Source organism: Podarcis liolepis (assembly GCF_965112155.1).
Source record: "Podarcis liolepis genome assembly, chromosome: 10".
Lineage (NCBI taxonomy): Eukaryota > Metazoa > Chordata > Lepidosauria > Squamata > Lacertidae > Podarcis > Podarcis liolepis.
In genome coordinates this window covers 44,294,254-44,309,589 of record NC_139562.1, presented here as the reverse complement: position 1 = coordinate 44,309,589, position 15,336 = coordinate 44,294,254, and the positions used below count along the sequence as shown (strand labels likewise).

The 15,336-nt window shown below is 40.4% G+C and overlaps 1 protein-coding gene across 1 annotated transcript in view; it reads left to right on the top strand.

Annotated features, from left to right (window-relative positions):
- Positions 1-13,130, top strand: part of LGR5 (leucine rich repeat containing G protein-coupled receptor 5) — a 68,541-nt gene extending 55,411 nt beyond the window's left edge. The window contains exons 12-18 of the mRNA XM_083463426.1: positions 3,098-3,163; positions 3,999-4,070; positions 5,658-5,729; positions 7,253-7,378; positions 8,753-8,898; positions 9,879-9,962; positions 10,657-13,130. Of these exons, the coding sequence (XP_083319552.1) occupies positions 3,098-3,163; positions 3,999-4,070; positions 5,658-5,729; positions 7,253-7,378; positions 8,753-8,898; positions 9,879-9,962; positions 10,657-11,747 (1,657 nt within the window). The 3' untranslated portion in view covers positions 11,748-13,130. The remainder of the gene's footprint in view (positions 1-3,097; positions 3,164-3,998; positions 4,071-5,657; positions 5,730-7,252; positions 7,379-8,752; positions 8,899-9,878; positions 9,963-10,656) is intronic.
- Positions 13,131-15,336: the final 2,206 nt, after the last annotated feature.

Here is a 15,336-nt window from a genome sequence, read left to right as displayed (position 1 = left end):
GTGCTTAGTGTGTTGGTCCAGGGCTGGTGAGACTGAGCTTAAGTCCCCACTGAGCCACAAAGCTCATTAGATGACCCAGAACCTGTTGCTGTCTGTTAGTCAAACCCATCTCTCAAGGCTCTTGGGCAGGTGGGATAAGAACTATATGCCATGTTAAGTTCCTTGCAGAAAGGGCAAGATAAAATAAAATGAATCCAGCACTGATCCAGAGCTAATGGTGTATTAAGCAGAGTAAAGGTAAAGGGTAAAGGGACCCCTGACCATTAGGTCCAGTCGTGGCCGACTCTGGGGTTGCGGCGCTCATCTCGCTTTATTGGCCAAGGGAGCCGGCGTACAGCTTCCAGGTCATGTGGCCAGCATGACTAAGCCGCTTCTGGTGAACCAGAGCAGCGCATGGAAACGCCATTTACCTTCCTGCCGGAGCGGTACCTATTTATCTACTTGCACTTTGATGTGCTTTTGAACTGCTAGGTTGGCAGGAGCAGGGACCGAGCAACAGGTGCTCACCCCATCGCGGGGATTCGAACCGCCGACCTTCTGATCGGCAAGTCCTAGGCTCTGTGGTTTAACCCACAGCGCCACCCGCGTCCCATTAAGCAGAGTACAGAACGTAAATGCTGCATGGCCCCTAGTTGCAGTGCCTACACTCTGTGCTTGATACACAGGATTGTGGTGGAGAGACATTGTCTTTATAATGCTAGAAAAGTAAAACACATGGTGGGACGGCCTGGCAAAATGAGATGAGCAAGCAGTATCATGAGTCAGAGTATGCTCAGTTAACTGATTGCAGTGACCATAAGAGGGAGAAAATTGAGAATGTATAGGATTTATAGAATGTATGGATTTAAGCAAGCTTCCTCCTGCTTTTCAAATAATTTTAAAAAGTCATCCGTGTCCAAAAAGCATACATAAGGGGCCAGGGAAGCCCAGTTTCCATTCTGTTAAAGGTTTTTCTTTTTCTGATAATCACCAAAATGGGGACAGACTCCATCCTCACTTATACCTTAATGTTCCATACCTTTATTTTCTCTCCAAGGCATATTTATTCAATTGGATTTTTGAACACTATACCCAAGATGTATGGGAGACCTGTTTCCTTATAATGATTAACCAATACATTATTGTAGCTTACAAGAATGCTGCAGTGTTAGTTTAATCACTATCAAAAGTAATCATTCTGTCTACTTCTTTGTGAATGGGCCAACTGCACTTTCCTTTAATGATTACATCATGATGAATGTATCTGGCATCAGTTTGCTCAGCCAACGTTCTAATAACACTAGCTAAAAACATACAGTCATAGTGCCAAAGTGGCTCTTGTGGGCACTTCTTAGAAAGTTGGGTACTAATTCTACCACAGCAACATTAAATATTGCTGCTTATGAGCTACCTTTGCTCCTTTGACTTTGGGAGCAAAATGAAGTATCTTTTCCTGCAAAGCATAGGACCAAACTCAGTAAAGGTGTTTCAACTGACAGCATTGTTACCATCACAGATCAATTGTATATGTATAGAATTATCTGATTTAAATTCACATTGGGGGGGTTTAAAAAGGGGGGGAGCATTGACAATTTTATTTTACATGCAGAAAAGGCCTACGTATAAACAAAATCATTCAGAAATGTTGGCTCAACTTACGGAATATTTTTCTTTGTCCAGATTGCAAGTTTCTCATTTGTTTCTATTTCGGCATTCCTCTCATGCAATTAACCATCACGCAAGCGGAGAGAATAGCTGCCTGCCTGCTGGTTCCAGCCCTGGCATTGTGTCCCCTCCACTCCTGCTTCCACTGCCCACCTGTTGTTGTTTTTTTTTTGGGGGGGGGGGGAGAGAAAGCCTCTAAGCGGGAGTTTCCTTGCAGGCTCTCCTTGTAGTGTAGAACCATATCTAAGTAAGGAGGATAATTGTCTACAGGCTTAAAATGTGCAGTGTGGGCCCTGGGCCATATGCTTCCATGAGAATCTTTTCTCAATATCTGAAGCAACCAGTCCTTAAAACCAGTGAACCTGACATGCAAAGATTACCATTCCTAATCCACAGGGTGGCCTGACAGTTCTTTCCTCCAATGTTTCTGCTTTTTGTTTTGGTGTACAGTATTGACCATTTTTACAGTTACTTTACTTTACCCTTAGGATAGAATTTGCACTCTTAACACACACACACACACACACACACACACACACACCTCTGATAGCCAAAATGACCTACTATAACTTTACCATTTTTGTGCCTCTGCAATTTACACCTGATGAGGTTACAAGTGCACCTCTTGTGTTTTACTTCCTGCTAAATGAGCATGCCCTTTAACCTTGGCATTGATACCCTTCTCCCATTGAGTGGAGATGGATCCTACAAGAAGTAAATGCTCTTTAGGCGGGGAGCTTTCCCATCGCACCCATACAAGGAGAACTTTAAAATTAACTTCATAAGTTAATTTTAAAGAATATTAGCCCAGGGACAAAACCTTACCATCTAAGGTTAAAAAACAGAACCAAGGGACATGTCCCTGTGTCCACTCTCATTTCTTTCTTCACAGAGGCAAAAGTCATATTAAGCCTGATGGGAGTTTCCCCTGCACAAAGGAGTACAGGATGCAAATCTATTTCCCTTTTTTCTTTCTTCTTTTTACAATTTCTGCAAATTACCATGGCTTGTTTTTGATTAGCTATATTATACTATAAATGAGTCCAGATGTTTCAGTTATTCTGCAATTTGTTGAGTTTTGGCTCAAATCATTTGAAGGGCTTTCTCTTCCCCCACCCCCACCCCGTAGTGATTGATTTCAAAGTTAGTTCTAGTTCCTCAAACCACTTTCCTCAGTTAAAGATATGGCAGTTCTAAAGGTCAGAGGCAAGATTATTTAATTTAAAGTGTAGTCTGGGAAGCTAATTAAATTTCACTGTGATTGTAGTTCGAAAGATCAGATCCACCTAGAAAAATGGTTTAAAACCAAGTATCTAGTAGATTATTTTAAGCAATTAAAAGAAGAGTTGTGTTTTGAAGGAAAACTGAATCCAGAAAGAAGCAATAACCCTAAATACATTTTTACTATTTAACAGAAATAGCCGCCTTATATTTTTCTGTATTTGTATTTCAGAGACCTCTCGTATAACCAGCTGGGTGACTTGCCTCATTTTACTGCTTGCAAAAATCTTCAGAAAGTGTAAGGTTACAAAAAATACAAAAATAAAAAATAATGTATGTACACATGAGGAAGGTTTTACCATCCCCTCCAATGCAGGGAGTAGACCTGTATATATGAGTCAGAACTTTTGTTTGTATTTTAAATTCATAGTTTTGGGTTAGGGGGAGAAGTATTTGGTGAGGTCTGGTGCATCATGTATCCCATCATATCACACATTTCTTTTGCATGTTTAATGTGGAAGAATAATAAAAAATATAACTATAAGGGGCTTTTGATGGTGGGGAGGATCAATGATTCAATTTTTTAGATGACTCTGTACGTGGAGTTTTCAGTGGAGCGGAGAAGCTCTAAACTTTGATCCAGGATATGATGCTCTTCCCATCTAGCTTGCTTCTTATGATGCCTTCGCAGCTTCTTAAGCCTTGCTCTCTTCCTTTTGGGTAAAGAGACAGGATGAATAGGATACATATTTCTGGAGTGCAAGTTGTTTCTTATGCATGAGAAGACTGGAAATTCTGTTTTTCGTGTAACATATAGCTCTAAAAGAAATCTAAACAATGGCCAGGATTCAAATAAACATACAACTAGTTCTGCACACTCAACCAAAGGGGGCTTTGTACCTATGCTTCCTGATAACCAGCCCCAAGTACCATAAACCAAGCAGCTTTTGCATCTGAGAGATCAGTTTGTGATGTGGTACAGGGACTGGAAGTTCAGGGGCAGGAGAGGTGGTCGAAGTCCCACTAGATGTCCTCAGACTCTTGAGACACCTGAAGTAATTCTGAGAATCCTGGGCAGCATTTGAAGTTCTCTAGAAGTTGTTTTCTCTAAAGCCATTTTTTTGCCATTACAGTGATTTACACCACAATGAAATATATGAAATCAAAGTGGGCACGTTTCAGCAGCTGGTTGCCCTACGTTCGCTGTGAGTATAGCCAGAAAAGAGCTATTTACCTTGGTACTGAGAAACATGGAAGCTCACATTCCTTTCCTCTGCCTGCTCCTACATATTCTGCTTTCCATTTTCCCCCCTTTGATCATTCAGCTTGCCAGGTTAGATTTGCCAAAGCAAAACAAACATTCTGACGTTGAAAATTTCCAGCAATGAATTCACACAGCCGTGAACAACAACAAAAAACCCCAACCCTGAAATAGCTTCCGCTTGCAGACTTCTCTGAAGAAATAGGAAGTTTGATTTAACTCATATAGAAGCCTCTTATGGGTACACTTCAAAATCCACTGCTGAATGGAAAAGCTGAGTGAATTGTATACAGATGGCAATACGAATGAGCAAGGAGCAGTGTGTGTAAATGTACAAAAATTGACGGCCACACTTCATGTAACGGGAGTAATAATTGATCCATTTCTATAATATTCTATTCAGTGTTGTATTATCCTATGTTGGGTTTTCCACAGGCAGCAGACTCTTCTTATATATGTTCTTATTATGATGAAGCATTGGCACACAAAAAAAACATGCATCCTGAAGGAGATATGAAAGGGAAAATGTGGGAGAAAGATTGGAAAGACAGAGAAATTGGCATATGAGAGAAGTAGCAGATGTGAAAGAGGAAGAAGATCTATTGAGAAGCTAGTAGATAATAGAGAAAGGTTCAGTTCAGGTTTAACACTTCCACAAACCATGGTTTGTTAGTGCAGTCTCCCTCCCTTTCTGCCATCTTTTCACATGCCTAGTTTGAGGAGACACTTTCTGATTTATAAAATCAGTTTCCTGCAACATCTGAACTAGATAGCTATGGTTTAAATATAGCCTGTGAACCAGGATTACAAATCAGGGTTTGATGCTTATTGTGAACTTAAAACTGCCTACGCTTCCTGGTTCAGCTGTCATGGTGATTTAGTAGTTGGGTCTCAATCTGAATGTAACTGAGGAGTGAAGGGAGTGAGAGGAGAACCCAACACTCCCCCCCCCCAATAAACCATGGTTTGTTCAAACAGGAGTAGTTTATCTGAACCAGACCAGAGATCATCCCATAATTTGCTTATTAGTTAGCTAGATCCTGGATCAAGAGGAAGAGATGTATGCATTCAAATTTGCAACCAAAAACATTTGTACATTTCAGTAAGCCATAAAATGTGCTCCTGCTGTGCTCCCTTTCTTGAGCCAAGAGCAAAAAGCTATGACACTTGTTAGTGTGATGTGTGAACCAGTGCTTATGGTTTGTTTCTTCCAAACAAACCAGAGTAGGTAAGCCAAGAACAAACCTTGGAGGCAAACAAACTGTGAGCACTGGTTCATACAGCACACTAAGCCTAGACTAGTGGTTTGTTGGACCCAGGTCAACAAAGGGAGAAGCAATCTGGCTGTGTGCAGTAGCATGCTCCTCATTCACAGTAAGCCATGACTTGTGGCTTATCATAATGTCCAAACACGGGTCTAAAATTAGCCTACTGGAAGTGATTTCATGCAGTTAATCGTTGTTTAATTTAAAAGATTCAAAGTAAATCTCCATTCATTTTTAAGCATATATAATTTTCTTCCTTTCTGCAGGGATTTAGCTTGGAACAAAATATCAGTCATTCATGCCAATGCATTCTCCTCTTTATTGTCTCTGATTAAACTGTAAGTATTCTGCTTTTTTAATGTCTGATGCTGTCCTATTATGATCATTCAAATACCCAGTGGCAAAAAAGCTCTATTCAGTGCAGAGTAAAATGGAATGACAATTTAATGAACAACAAAATGCAAAACAAAGTAGCTTTGGCCTTTGTTTGGCCAGCCATAGTGGTCTTGCATTTCTGCATTGTTTCATAGTATCAATTAGTGATGGAGAGAATGCAGAACAGGAGAGCTTGGGCAGCAGATGCACCACATGATTAAATTTGGATCAGACCCAGATCACTCTGGTGCCTGGCTCTAAATCTAATTAGATTCAGTCAGCTCCTGCCTACCACAGTATTGAACTAGAGCCCTCCATGTTGTCCCACATTTCCCCTAGTTTACTAAAGTGGCAAGGAGGACTTACATGGCCTGTGGCATGAGGCCTTCAAGTGACTATAGGCACTGCACAGGTGCTTGAAGCCATAGCATCCCATCAGTAGGTGCCACTGTGTATGTTCTTGGCAGCGTCCATAGATACCAGGAGTAGGGCGGGCTCTACTATGTAGAGTAAGCAGCATGACTCGCAGGATGCAAGTTTTTCTCTCTCCCTTTATGCTCTGGTTTTGACACAACAGTGGCTGGTTTGCACAACACAATGAGGCAAAGCTAAGAGCAAACCTTGGCTACAACTTTCGGTTAGTGAGGAGAGAGTTTAACCACAAGAGTCAGTTTTGATGAGCCCAGGTTCAGCACAGCACAGGGGTAAAAAAATAATTTAAAGAAAGACCAGGGAGAACCAAAGGTTCTGTGAGCTTGTCTCCAGGAGCCTGCGCATTCACATTCTCCTGGTAAGCCATAGTTTGGCCTAGTGTGGCATGCGAACCAGGTCAATGATGATTACATACAAATAACATGCCATGGAAAGGTTTGCCTGCTCTTTAAAAACTGTGGGCTGTATCCAACTATGTTTTACTCAGAGTAAAATTAATGGCCCTAAGTTAGTCGAGTCCCTTAATTCCAATAGATCTACTCTAGGACTAAAAGAGGAGGACTAAAGTTGGACACAACCCTGTGCTAGAAGGCATCAGTATAAGTAACAATGACTGGTTTTTTAATTCTGTGGTTGCTGTTGCTAATATCCCAGATGCTGACCAATTTTGCAGAATCCAAGCAAGACAATCTGGTTAGGTTGCAAGCACACTGACATCCAAGTGCACATAACTTCAGTAAAGGCCCTTTACGCATCAAAGAGTTGCCAACAATAAAAACGGAGGGAAGAATCCAGTAACACATTATTGCAGTCCTATTCCTTTCTATGTGGCTTGTAGAAGAGACCTTCCAAGTGGATTGGGCTCTGAGGTGAATCAGCAGATTTACCAGTGATCCAAGGTGCATCTTTTGTCAGCTGAATCGTCTTTATGTTTTATCGTTTGCAGAATTTAATACTCTGCGACAATAACAAATATCCTCAGGCAAAATAAAAAATAAAAAAATCCCACCCTTCTGGAATAGTAAACTGGTTTCTCTCCCCTTTAATTTTGCAGGGATCTGTCATTCAACCTTTTGTCCTCTTTTCCTGTAACTGGCCTATATGGTTTAACTCATCTAAAATTAACAGGAAATCATGCACTACAAAGTTTGATATCATCTGAAAACTTTCCAGAACTCAAGTGAGTACCTCATTAAAACTAATAAGGCACACTTGTGCTCATGTGCAATGGGAGGGGTGTCACTGTATAATGTGAGTTACTTCCTATTCAGAGGCTTTGAGCCACAGCACTGAAACAAATACATACATGGTAAAATTATAGACTTATTACATCCTTTTTATCTCAAGAAAATATGATTGATTTTGGACACCCTGGTAGCTGCTCACTTTGAAACACATCTGCTTCTCAGCAATATCCACCCCCCCCAAATAAACAGTCCTTGTTAAAATTTATCTAATTTGTGTTTTATAGTGGCTAGCTCCCTTCATTTGACCATTGCTTTATTTTAGCATTTGCGCTGCCAAAGCGAGCACTTGACCATTGCTTCATAAACTACCCCCATTTTGAAAAATGTAGCGAATATATAGCAGCAAACAAAAAGAAAAGGATTGAATCAAGTATGTGGTTTGAGGGTGGCAGTAAAATACTTTGCCATATTGACTTAATGCAAAAATACTGTAACCAGAACATCTGAAGAAGCGCTATTGATGGTCTGTTCTTTTGAGAAGCGGAGCTGGCATGGAAAAAGATACCAGTCAGGCTCAACCAATGCCAAACAGGAACAGCATCACAATTTGATGCAATGCACCAGTATCCTGGACCATCACAGGGTGTTGGTTGCCATCATGGAACTGCAGCCTGGAGGCAACACAAAAAGTCAATATGTCAGCATAAGCCATTCTGAGCTTCTGTATCTACATAAGTCTACAAGATCAAAAGAGTGAGGTTCAAATAAGCAATGTAATTGAGCTAAGGATTATGCAAGGTTTTAAAAAAACCAACAACCTATAGTTTGGCATCACATTTGAAATATCCAAGTTATGTTTCCTGTTCAGGTAATATAAATCATTATTATGTTCATAGCCACTCCATTCCAATCTGACTCCCCACTGGTTTTCTGATTCTCACCCCCTGCAGACATTATTCCATAGTTATTGAATAGTCCTTGTGTGGATATTTTTCAGTTTCCTTTCCGTTTAGAGTTTTTCTGGTTTCTTTAATGTAATTCTGCAAACCTTGGGATTTACACACACATCTGCTGATAATTCCTTCTTGTTCATCAGCACTGTTGTGTAGCTACATAAGCAACAGTGCTCACAGCCTGAACATTGAAAATAGAAGGAATTATGGCATGTGTGCAATGTTCTGAAAGGTACAGGGATGTGGGAAGAATGTGCTTTCCCTTAATTTTTTATATTTGTTTAATGAGTCAGAGCCCTGCCTCTCTGTTGCTTCAGTTTGGTGCTAATGCCATTTGCGTTGACTTTGCAAAGAATGTAGGTTGAGTACACTGAGACGTTTTAATGTTCATAATCTTGTCTGTTAATTCTAAAGGGTGATTGAAATGCCTTATGCTTATCAGTGCTGTGCATTTGGAGCTTGCGATGGCCACTACAAAATCCAAAACCAGTGGAACAAGGATGAGAACAGCAGTGCTGAGGAATTTCAAAGGAAAGATGTTGGCGTTTTCCATACACATGGTAAATAATAAGAATCAGTTTTAAATAGAGGCCACCTTACTCTGACTGGAATGTGGCTACTAATAATCAAATGAATGCCTTTCTGATTTCAGCCTTTAAAATAAAATGCCAGTACAAATGAGCCTCCAATTTTACCCTTGTAAAGTAATGTTTTCAAATGTTACCTCCTCTTGGGTTCATTCTCCCCAGCTTTGTGTGGGCAGACATTGGTAGTGAGGAGCTGCAGGATTCAAGTTTTTTTTTGTGGTGAAGGAGAGGGATCCAGGGCTTGGTGAGCTGGGGATCTAGAATTCCTCTTGATTCCCTCTCCCAGCTCCAGCAAGGCTTCTCCACTCCAAGGGGCAGGGGTGTGGAATGGGGGGACACATCTGCAAGAGAGCAAGGGCAGCAATGCAGACTTTTGCCTTCTGTGACAAAATTTGTAGATCCAGCTCTGCCTTAGAGTCCAACGGTTGCTACTGTCGTTAAAATCAATTTCCTGGATTTAACACAAAATGTCTTACTGATTTTTTAAAAATCTATCATTGCCTCTGTTCTTTACAGACTACAAGAGGACAAATGTCTGCCCAATAAGTGTATTATCTAAACTTCAACCCTGACGAAAGGGAGGGAAGGAGGTGTAAACTGGGATAGAATTTGTTCTTTATTTGAGTTAGGTGTCCTTAGAGTTAGTTGCAGGCTAAGTTACTGTAAGGCATCTTCTGGAAATACTGAATTAATGGATAAGCTGTCACCCTTTCTCTGAATGCTTAAGAGATTAATGATATATGACTTAGGCCCAGGCTATTTGAAGGACAATATGCTTGCTCTGAGATCTTCAGGGAAAGTGCATCTCGGTAGCACCACTCTTAGAGGCATGTTTAGCAGGGACGAGGGAGAGGGCCTTCTCAGTGGCTGCCCCCAGGCTATGGAACCACTTTCCAAGTGAGACAAGACTGGCACCGACCTTGTTCTCATTCCTCGTTCTCATCTTTTTACAGATGACCGTGACTTTGAGGATTTTCTTCTTGACTTTGATGAAGATTTGAAAGCTCATCATTCGGTGCAGTGCTCTCCCTCTCCAGGTATTGATCTAGCTACATCCAATCTATTGGTTGGTTGGTTTCAAAACTCCTTCGCTTCCTCTCTTGGCAGACTCTGCACAATATTCTAGAAAAAGGAGCTATGAAAAAACGCAGTGCTCCATGGTGTGCATGACTGCAACTCAGTGCGTGCTTTGTACGCAAAAGATCCCAGATACAATTCCTGGCTTTTCTAGGTAGGGCTGTGCAAGACTCTTGGCGGAAGCCCTGGAGAGCCACTACCCAACCTTTAGGGGCCTTGGGGCACATTTGTAAATCTAAAAAGCTGTTGTGAGCACCACAAAAAACCCATTACACAGAACAAAAAAGGCAATGCTCAAACCACCATCTCTCTCAAAAAACAGACAAAATGCATGTAACCCAGGGCCATGCTTTATGGAGCCTCTGCCAATGCCCTGCTGCTAGAAATTCCTGTGCTGCGTTCTTCTTTTAGTGGCACCAGCACCACCACAATCCCCTTTCCTTCTTCCCTTAAAATAATAATAATAATACTTTTGCAATAGCAGCAGCAACACTGGCAGTTTCTTCACCACCTCTCCTGGGCTCTGCGAAAGGGCTGGCAGAGGAAAGGGAGTCTTCTTAGGGCTCAGGCACTCTGGGCAAAGTGGCCAAGAGAAGGCTTGTGTTGTTGCCACGGCAGCTAAAAGCACTCATCTTTTCTGTCTCGCCTTTGCAGGACCCTTCAAGCCTTGTGACTACCTCTTCGGGAGCTGGCTAATCCGAATTGGAGTCTGGACCATCGTGGTTTTGGCCTTTGTTTGCAATGCATTGGTGGTTGCAACGATCTTCAGATTCCCGCTCTTCATTTCCTCCATAAAGCTCTTGATTGGACTAATAGCCATTGTGAACACACTCATGGGTGTGTCCAGCAGTGTGCTTGCCAGCATGGATGCATTAACTTTTGGAGTCTTTGCTCAGTACGGCGCTTGGTGGGAAGGTGGACTTGGTTGCCACTTGGTTGGACTTCTCTCCATCTTTGCTTCAGAGGCTTCCGTTTTCTTGCTCACACTAGCAGCTCTTGAGCGCGGCTTCTCCGTGAAACACGCCACAAAGTTTGAGACCAGTGCCACTCTTGCTAGCATGAGGGTAGCCATCTTGTTTTGCTTTGTCTTGGCCTTAATCGTTGCAGTGATTCCAGTACTTGGGGGAAGTGAGTATGGGGTTTCCCCTCTGTGCATACCTTTGCCTTTTGGGAAGCCAACTGCTGTGGGTTACATGGTGGCACTGGTCTTGCTGAACTCTCTCTGTTTTCTTATAATGACAATAGCTTATACAAAACTCTACTGTAGTTTGGATAAGAGAGAATTGGATAATGTCTGGGACTGTTCCATGGTCAAGCATATTGCCTTGCTCCTTTTTACTAACTGCATTCTTTATTGTCCTGTGGCTATCTTATCATTTTCTTCCTTGTTAAATCTTACGTTTATTAGCCCAGAAGTAATTAAACCAATACTTTTAGTAATTGTCCCCCTACCTGCATGTCTAAACCCACTTCTCTATATACTTTTCAACCCACACTTCAAGGAAGACCTGGGAAGTCTTCGAAAGCAGACTTTTTCATGGAAAGCATCCAAGCATGCCAGCCTGGTCTCTGTTAATTCAGAGGATGCAGAAAAACAGTCATGTGATTCAACTCAGGCTCTCGTAACCTTTGCAAGCACCAGAATATCATATGATATTCCCGCCAACAATTCACTAGTGCCATCATCGTATCGAATGAGTGAAAGCTGTAACCTGTCATCAGTAACATTTGTTCCATGTCATTAGCTTCATCTCAGAGTCACCTGTGTTTAAAAATTATCAATCACACCTTTATTAAATGGGTGCATTTCATATGCAGTAATAAGAAAATAATTGTCTACTACTACTGGGTGCCCAAAGGCTTGGTGGCAATGAAAATGGCATCCTAAAGCCTAACAGATACCATCTCAGTCTGGTTTAGAGACAACCACTCTTGAATCAGTTGAGGTTCAGACTCAAGAAAAAATCCAAAAGCCATTGATGTTTACAGCACTGGCTCTGGTGATTCAAAATAGATCAACATTTCTCACTCTCCGTTCATGAATCTTTTAATGGTCACAATGAAACTTCCACTAAGCTGATTTTTATTTTTAATGGGACTTCAAATATTAAGAAAATGAGATTATCTTGGAAGTATTTATGGAAAATGTACCACTCCTAGTTGCACAATACATATTTACACATGAACTGGCCTCAATGTTCTTGTTTAACTAAGCATGAAAGTGAAGAGCCGCTCTTAACTTGTTAAAGAGGTTGAACATAGCACAGCTTATAGGCATTTGAGTTAGAACTTTACATTAAGAAGTCCCATTAGCAATAGCAGACCTGCTTTGGAAGAACCACATTGAATACTGTAGGTTGGGAGACCTGAATTGTTTTCAGATTTATCCAGCATCACTTTTCTGAGCTGACACATGCATCCTTGGGAAAGAAAATGAACAAATGCGGAAAGTATGCACCCGAACGCCGGCTGCACGGTTATCATATTCCTTTGTCTCCTTGGATTTTGAAGCAATGCAGCGTGCAACTGGAGCTCTGTTCTTAAAACTACTTTGGATTAAACAAGAGATCATCTGACCATGGCACAATACATACTACAATGTTTATTTAGCTTTACTTTTACTGCGGTTCGGTTATGGAGTGCTGCTTAATGTCAGTGAAATTGTTCCTCACATGAATATATATTCTTTTGTATACAAGAAGTAAAAGAATAAGTCTGAAGACTGGCTCAATAAAGATTCTTTTATATTAAAAATTGAACTTCAGAACAAAAACAGGCCACTATGCATACTATTTTCATAAACAAGTTTGAAAGCTATAATTGAGATATTTTAATGGGAAAATAATAAAATTCATTTGAGAAGCTTTTTTTTTTAAAAAAAGATTTGTAAATATAGAACTGTATTTATTATTACAGTAAAATCATACTAAAAATGAGAATAAGCCATGTACAGTTTTGTACTGATATATTTCCTAGATTTCTATTTTCTTCTCATATATTTGACTAAATTCACTATCTGTACATAATATATGTAAATGTGTAGTGATTGTAAATAGAGGATGTGCTTTCTTTTCTACTGGTGTTTCAAATATATGGAATTTGTAATAAAACCTGCAGCTAAGCAGAAAGAGTGCCTTGGTATCTTACACTCGCAGAAGATAGGCAGCAGTTCCAAATATTTCCAGAACATTTTTACCACCTCATGATAATAGAACTTGCAAGTAACTCTTTTTCACAGAGGACAAAAACATAAACCTAAAATACTTTCTCTCATAACGTTTGCAATTTACCTAATCTAATGTTTCTCACAGGCAAGAGGTATTGGAATTATAGTCCAGGGATTTTCATGTCACATACCTATAGCTTTTCATGTTGGAAGTTGGTGTCACCCTAACAAAATTCTCATGAGGAATTGCATGAAAGGCTATAATTTTAGAATAAGCCAGTAATGGTGAATTACAGTTGCCAACACAAAGGCTCCCCAAGAGGTAAAGATTAGAGGTAGTGAGGAGGAATGTAATCAGAGAAAGCTTAAGAAAACTTTTCCACACTCACCAACACTTACATTTGTTTGTAGTAGCCTATTATTGGGTATTTGACCTTGGGCAATAAACATCCATTGATGGATGTAGACCAGCAATTTAGCCAACAATAATGCAACTTCCTTTTGAGATATAGACTGATCTAGCATGTAAAGTTTTTAAAAACCTCTGCATTATGTTTGAACAAATCTGACTTCAAATTATGAGAGATTTTGTGCTGCTTTTCATGATACCCCGCTTTAATAGAAAATGCCAATTTATGAAAAAAGTACTAAATATATTTCTTCCCATTTTGGTATACTCATGCGTGGAAACAAGAAGGAATAAACAATTCCATTAATATTTTTCCATCACCAAGATTATCATGCTGTATGTGGAACTGCACTTGAAAAGCATCCAGAAAATCAAATTAGTGCAAAATATTACAACAATTTTTTGTCTGTGGCTGGCTAGAGTTTATTTCTGAGGTGCTATATGAGCCTGTGATTGCATGCTCATTTCTAGACACAATTTAAGTTCCTAGTGTTCATTTGAGGAAAAATAATATATATAGAAAGGAGAATTATTGAACGCCAAGATCCAAGTTTGGGGCAAGTACTCTTTGGTGAGAGAACCCCAACAGATATTTAACATTACAAAACTTGCAGCAAAGTAAAGTATGGAAATATAGGCTGTTAGACTTTTAAAATATTCCCTTTAAGTTCAAAAGTAAGTTTAAAATGCTTTACTTACAAACTCACCAAAGGTCAGAGTCATGTGCTTTTCAATACAGAAGGCACGTTCAACTCCCAAGAGACTGTGATCTACACCCAGTATTAAAAAACTGGCAGTGATCTACCCATTTTCATTGGAAGGAGGAGGAGTGTGTGAAGTTTAACTTTCGGTAAACTTTATTTAATCCTACGATCGATAAGAGGATCAACCAGGGATCTTCCAGTAGATCACGATCTACTGGTTGGACATGCCTGCAATACAGCATCCAGAAAAACTTACACAGGCAGTAAAACTTAGTTACAGAGTGGTGAATGCTCCTAAATTATTGGTATAGGAACTCAAGAGTGGCTTGTGAAAACCATGCAGTCTGAGTTGTAGCAACTAGCTCAAACCTCTTTACATGCTGAGCTGCTCAGGCAGACTGAAGGAGACCAAAGGCTTGACTGCCTTGTTCCTCTCAAGGTGAGGGGGAAGTGGACATAGCTAAGTTAGGTAGGACTGCTTACTCTATGGTATTAACCCCTTCATGGATTAATTAGATTTCAGCATGTTGGCTACATAAGCTGGTTATCCCACAACGAGTTCAGGTGGGAATCTGTAGACCTCCAGGTGTTGCTAGACTATATATCCTCTCATTCCTGATCATTAACTACACTGACTGGGGCTGACAGAGTTGGAGGCCCACAATACTTGAGAGGCCACAGCTTTATCTATCCTTGTGCTAGCTAAAGCCTAAAACATTTTGGAATGCAGGTAAGTACTGTCTTCTCTGTACATACCACACCATGCTTCAATCAACAGCCAAGCTGTTTTCAATATGTCTCATATCTGTCAGGGGAGGAGAGGACAGATCTATAGACATGGGGAATCGGAGGTCACTCAGATTGTGTGAATTTACAAGTGAAGCCTATGGCTTGGGGTAGCTGAGCCATGGGAATGTTGATAGTGTCTGTTTATAATGGAGAAGAAAGGACTGATCTGCATGAGCCTGTAAAGCATTTTGCTTTGTTGGTTTTTTATTGCATGTATATTTCATTGCTTTAAGCTGCTTTGAATTTCTTTGTGAGGTGTAAGGTTT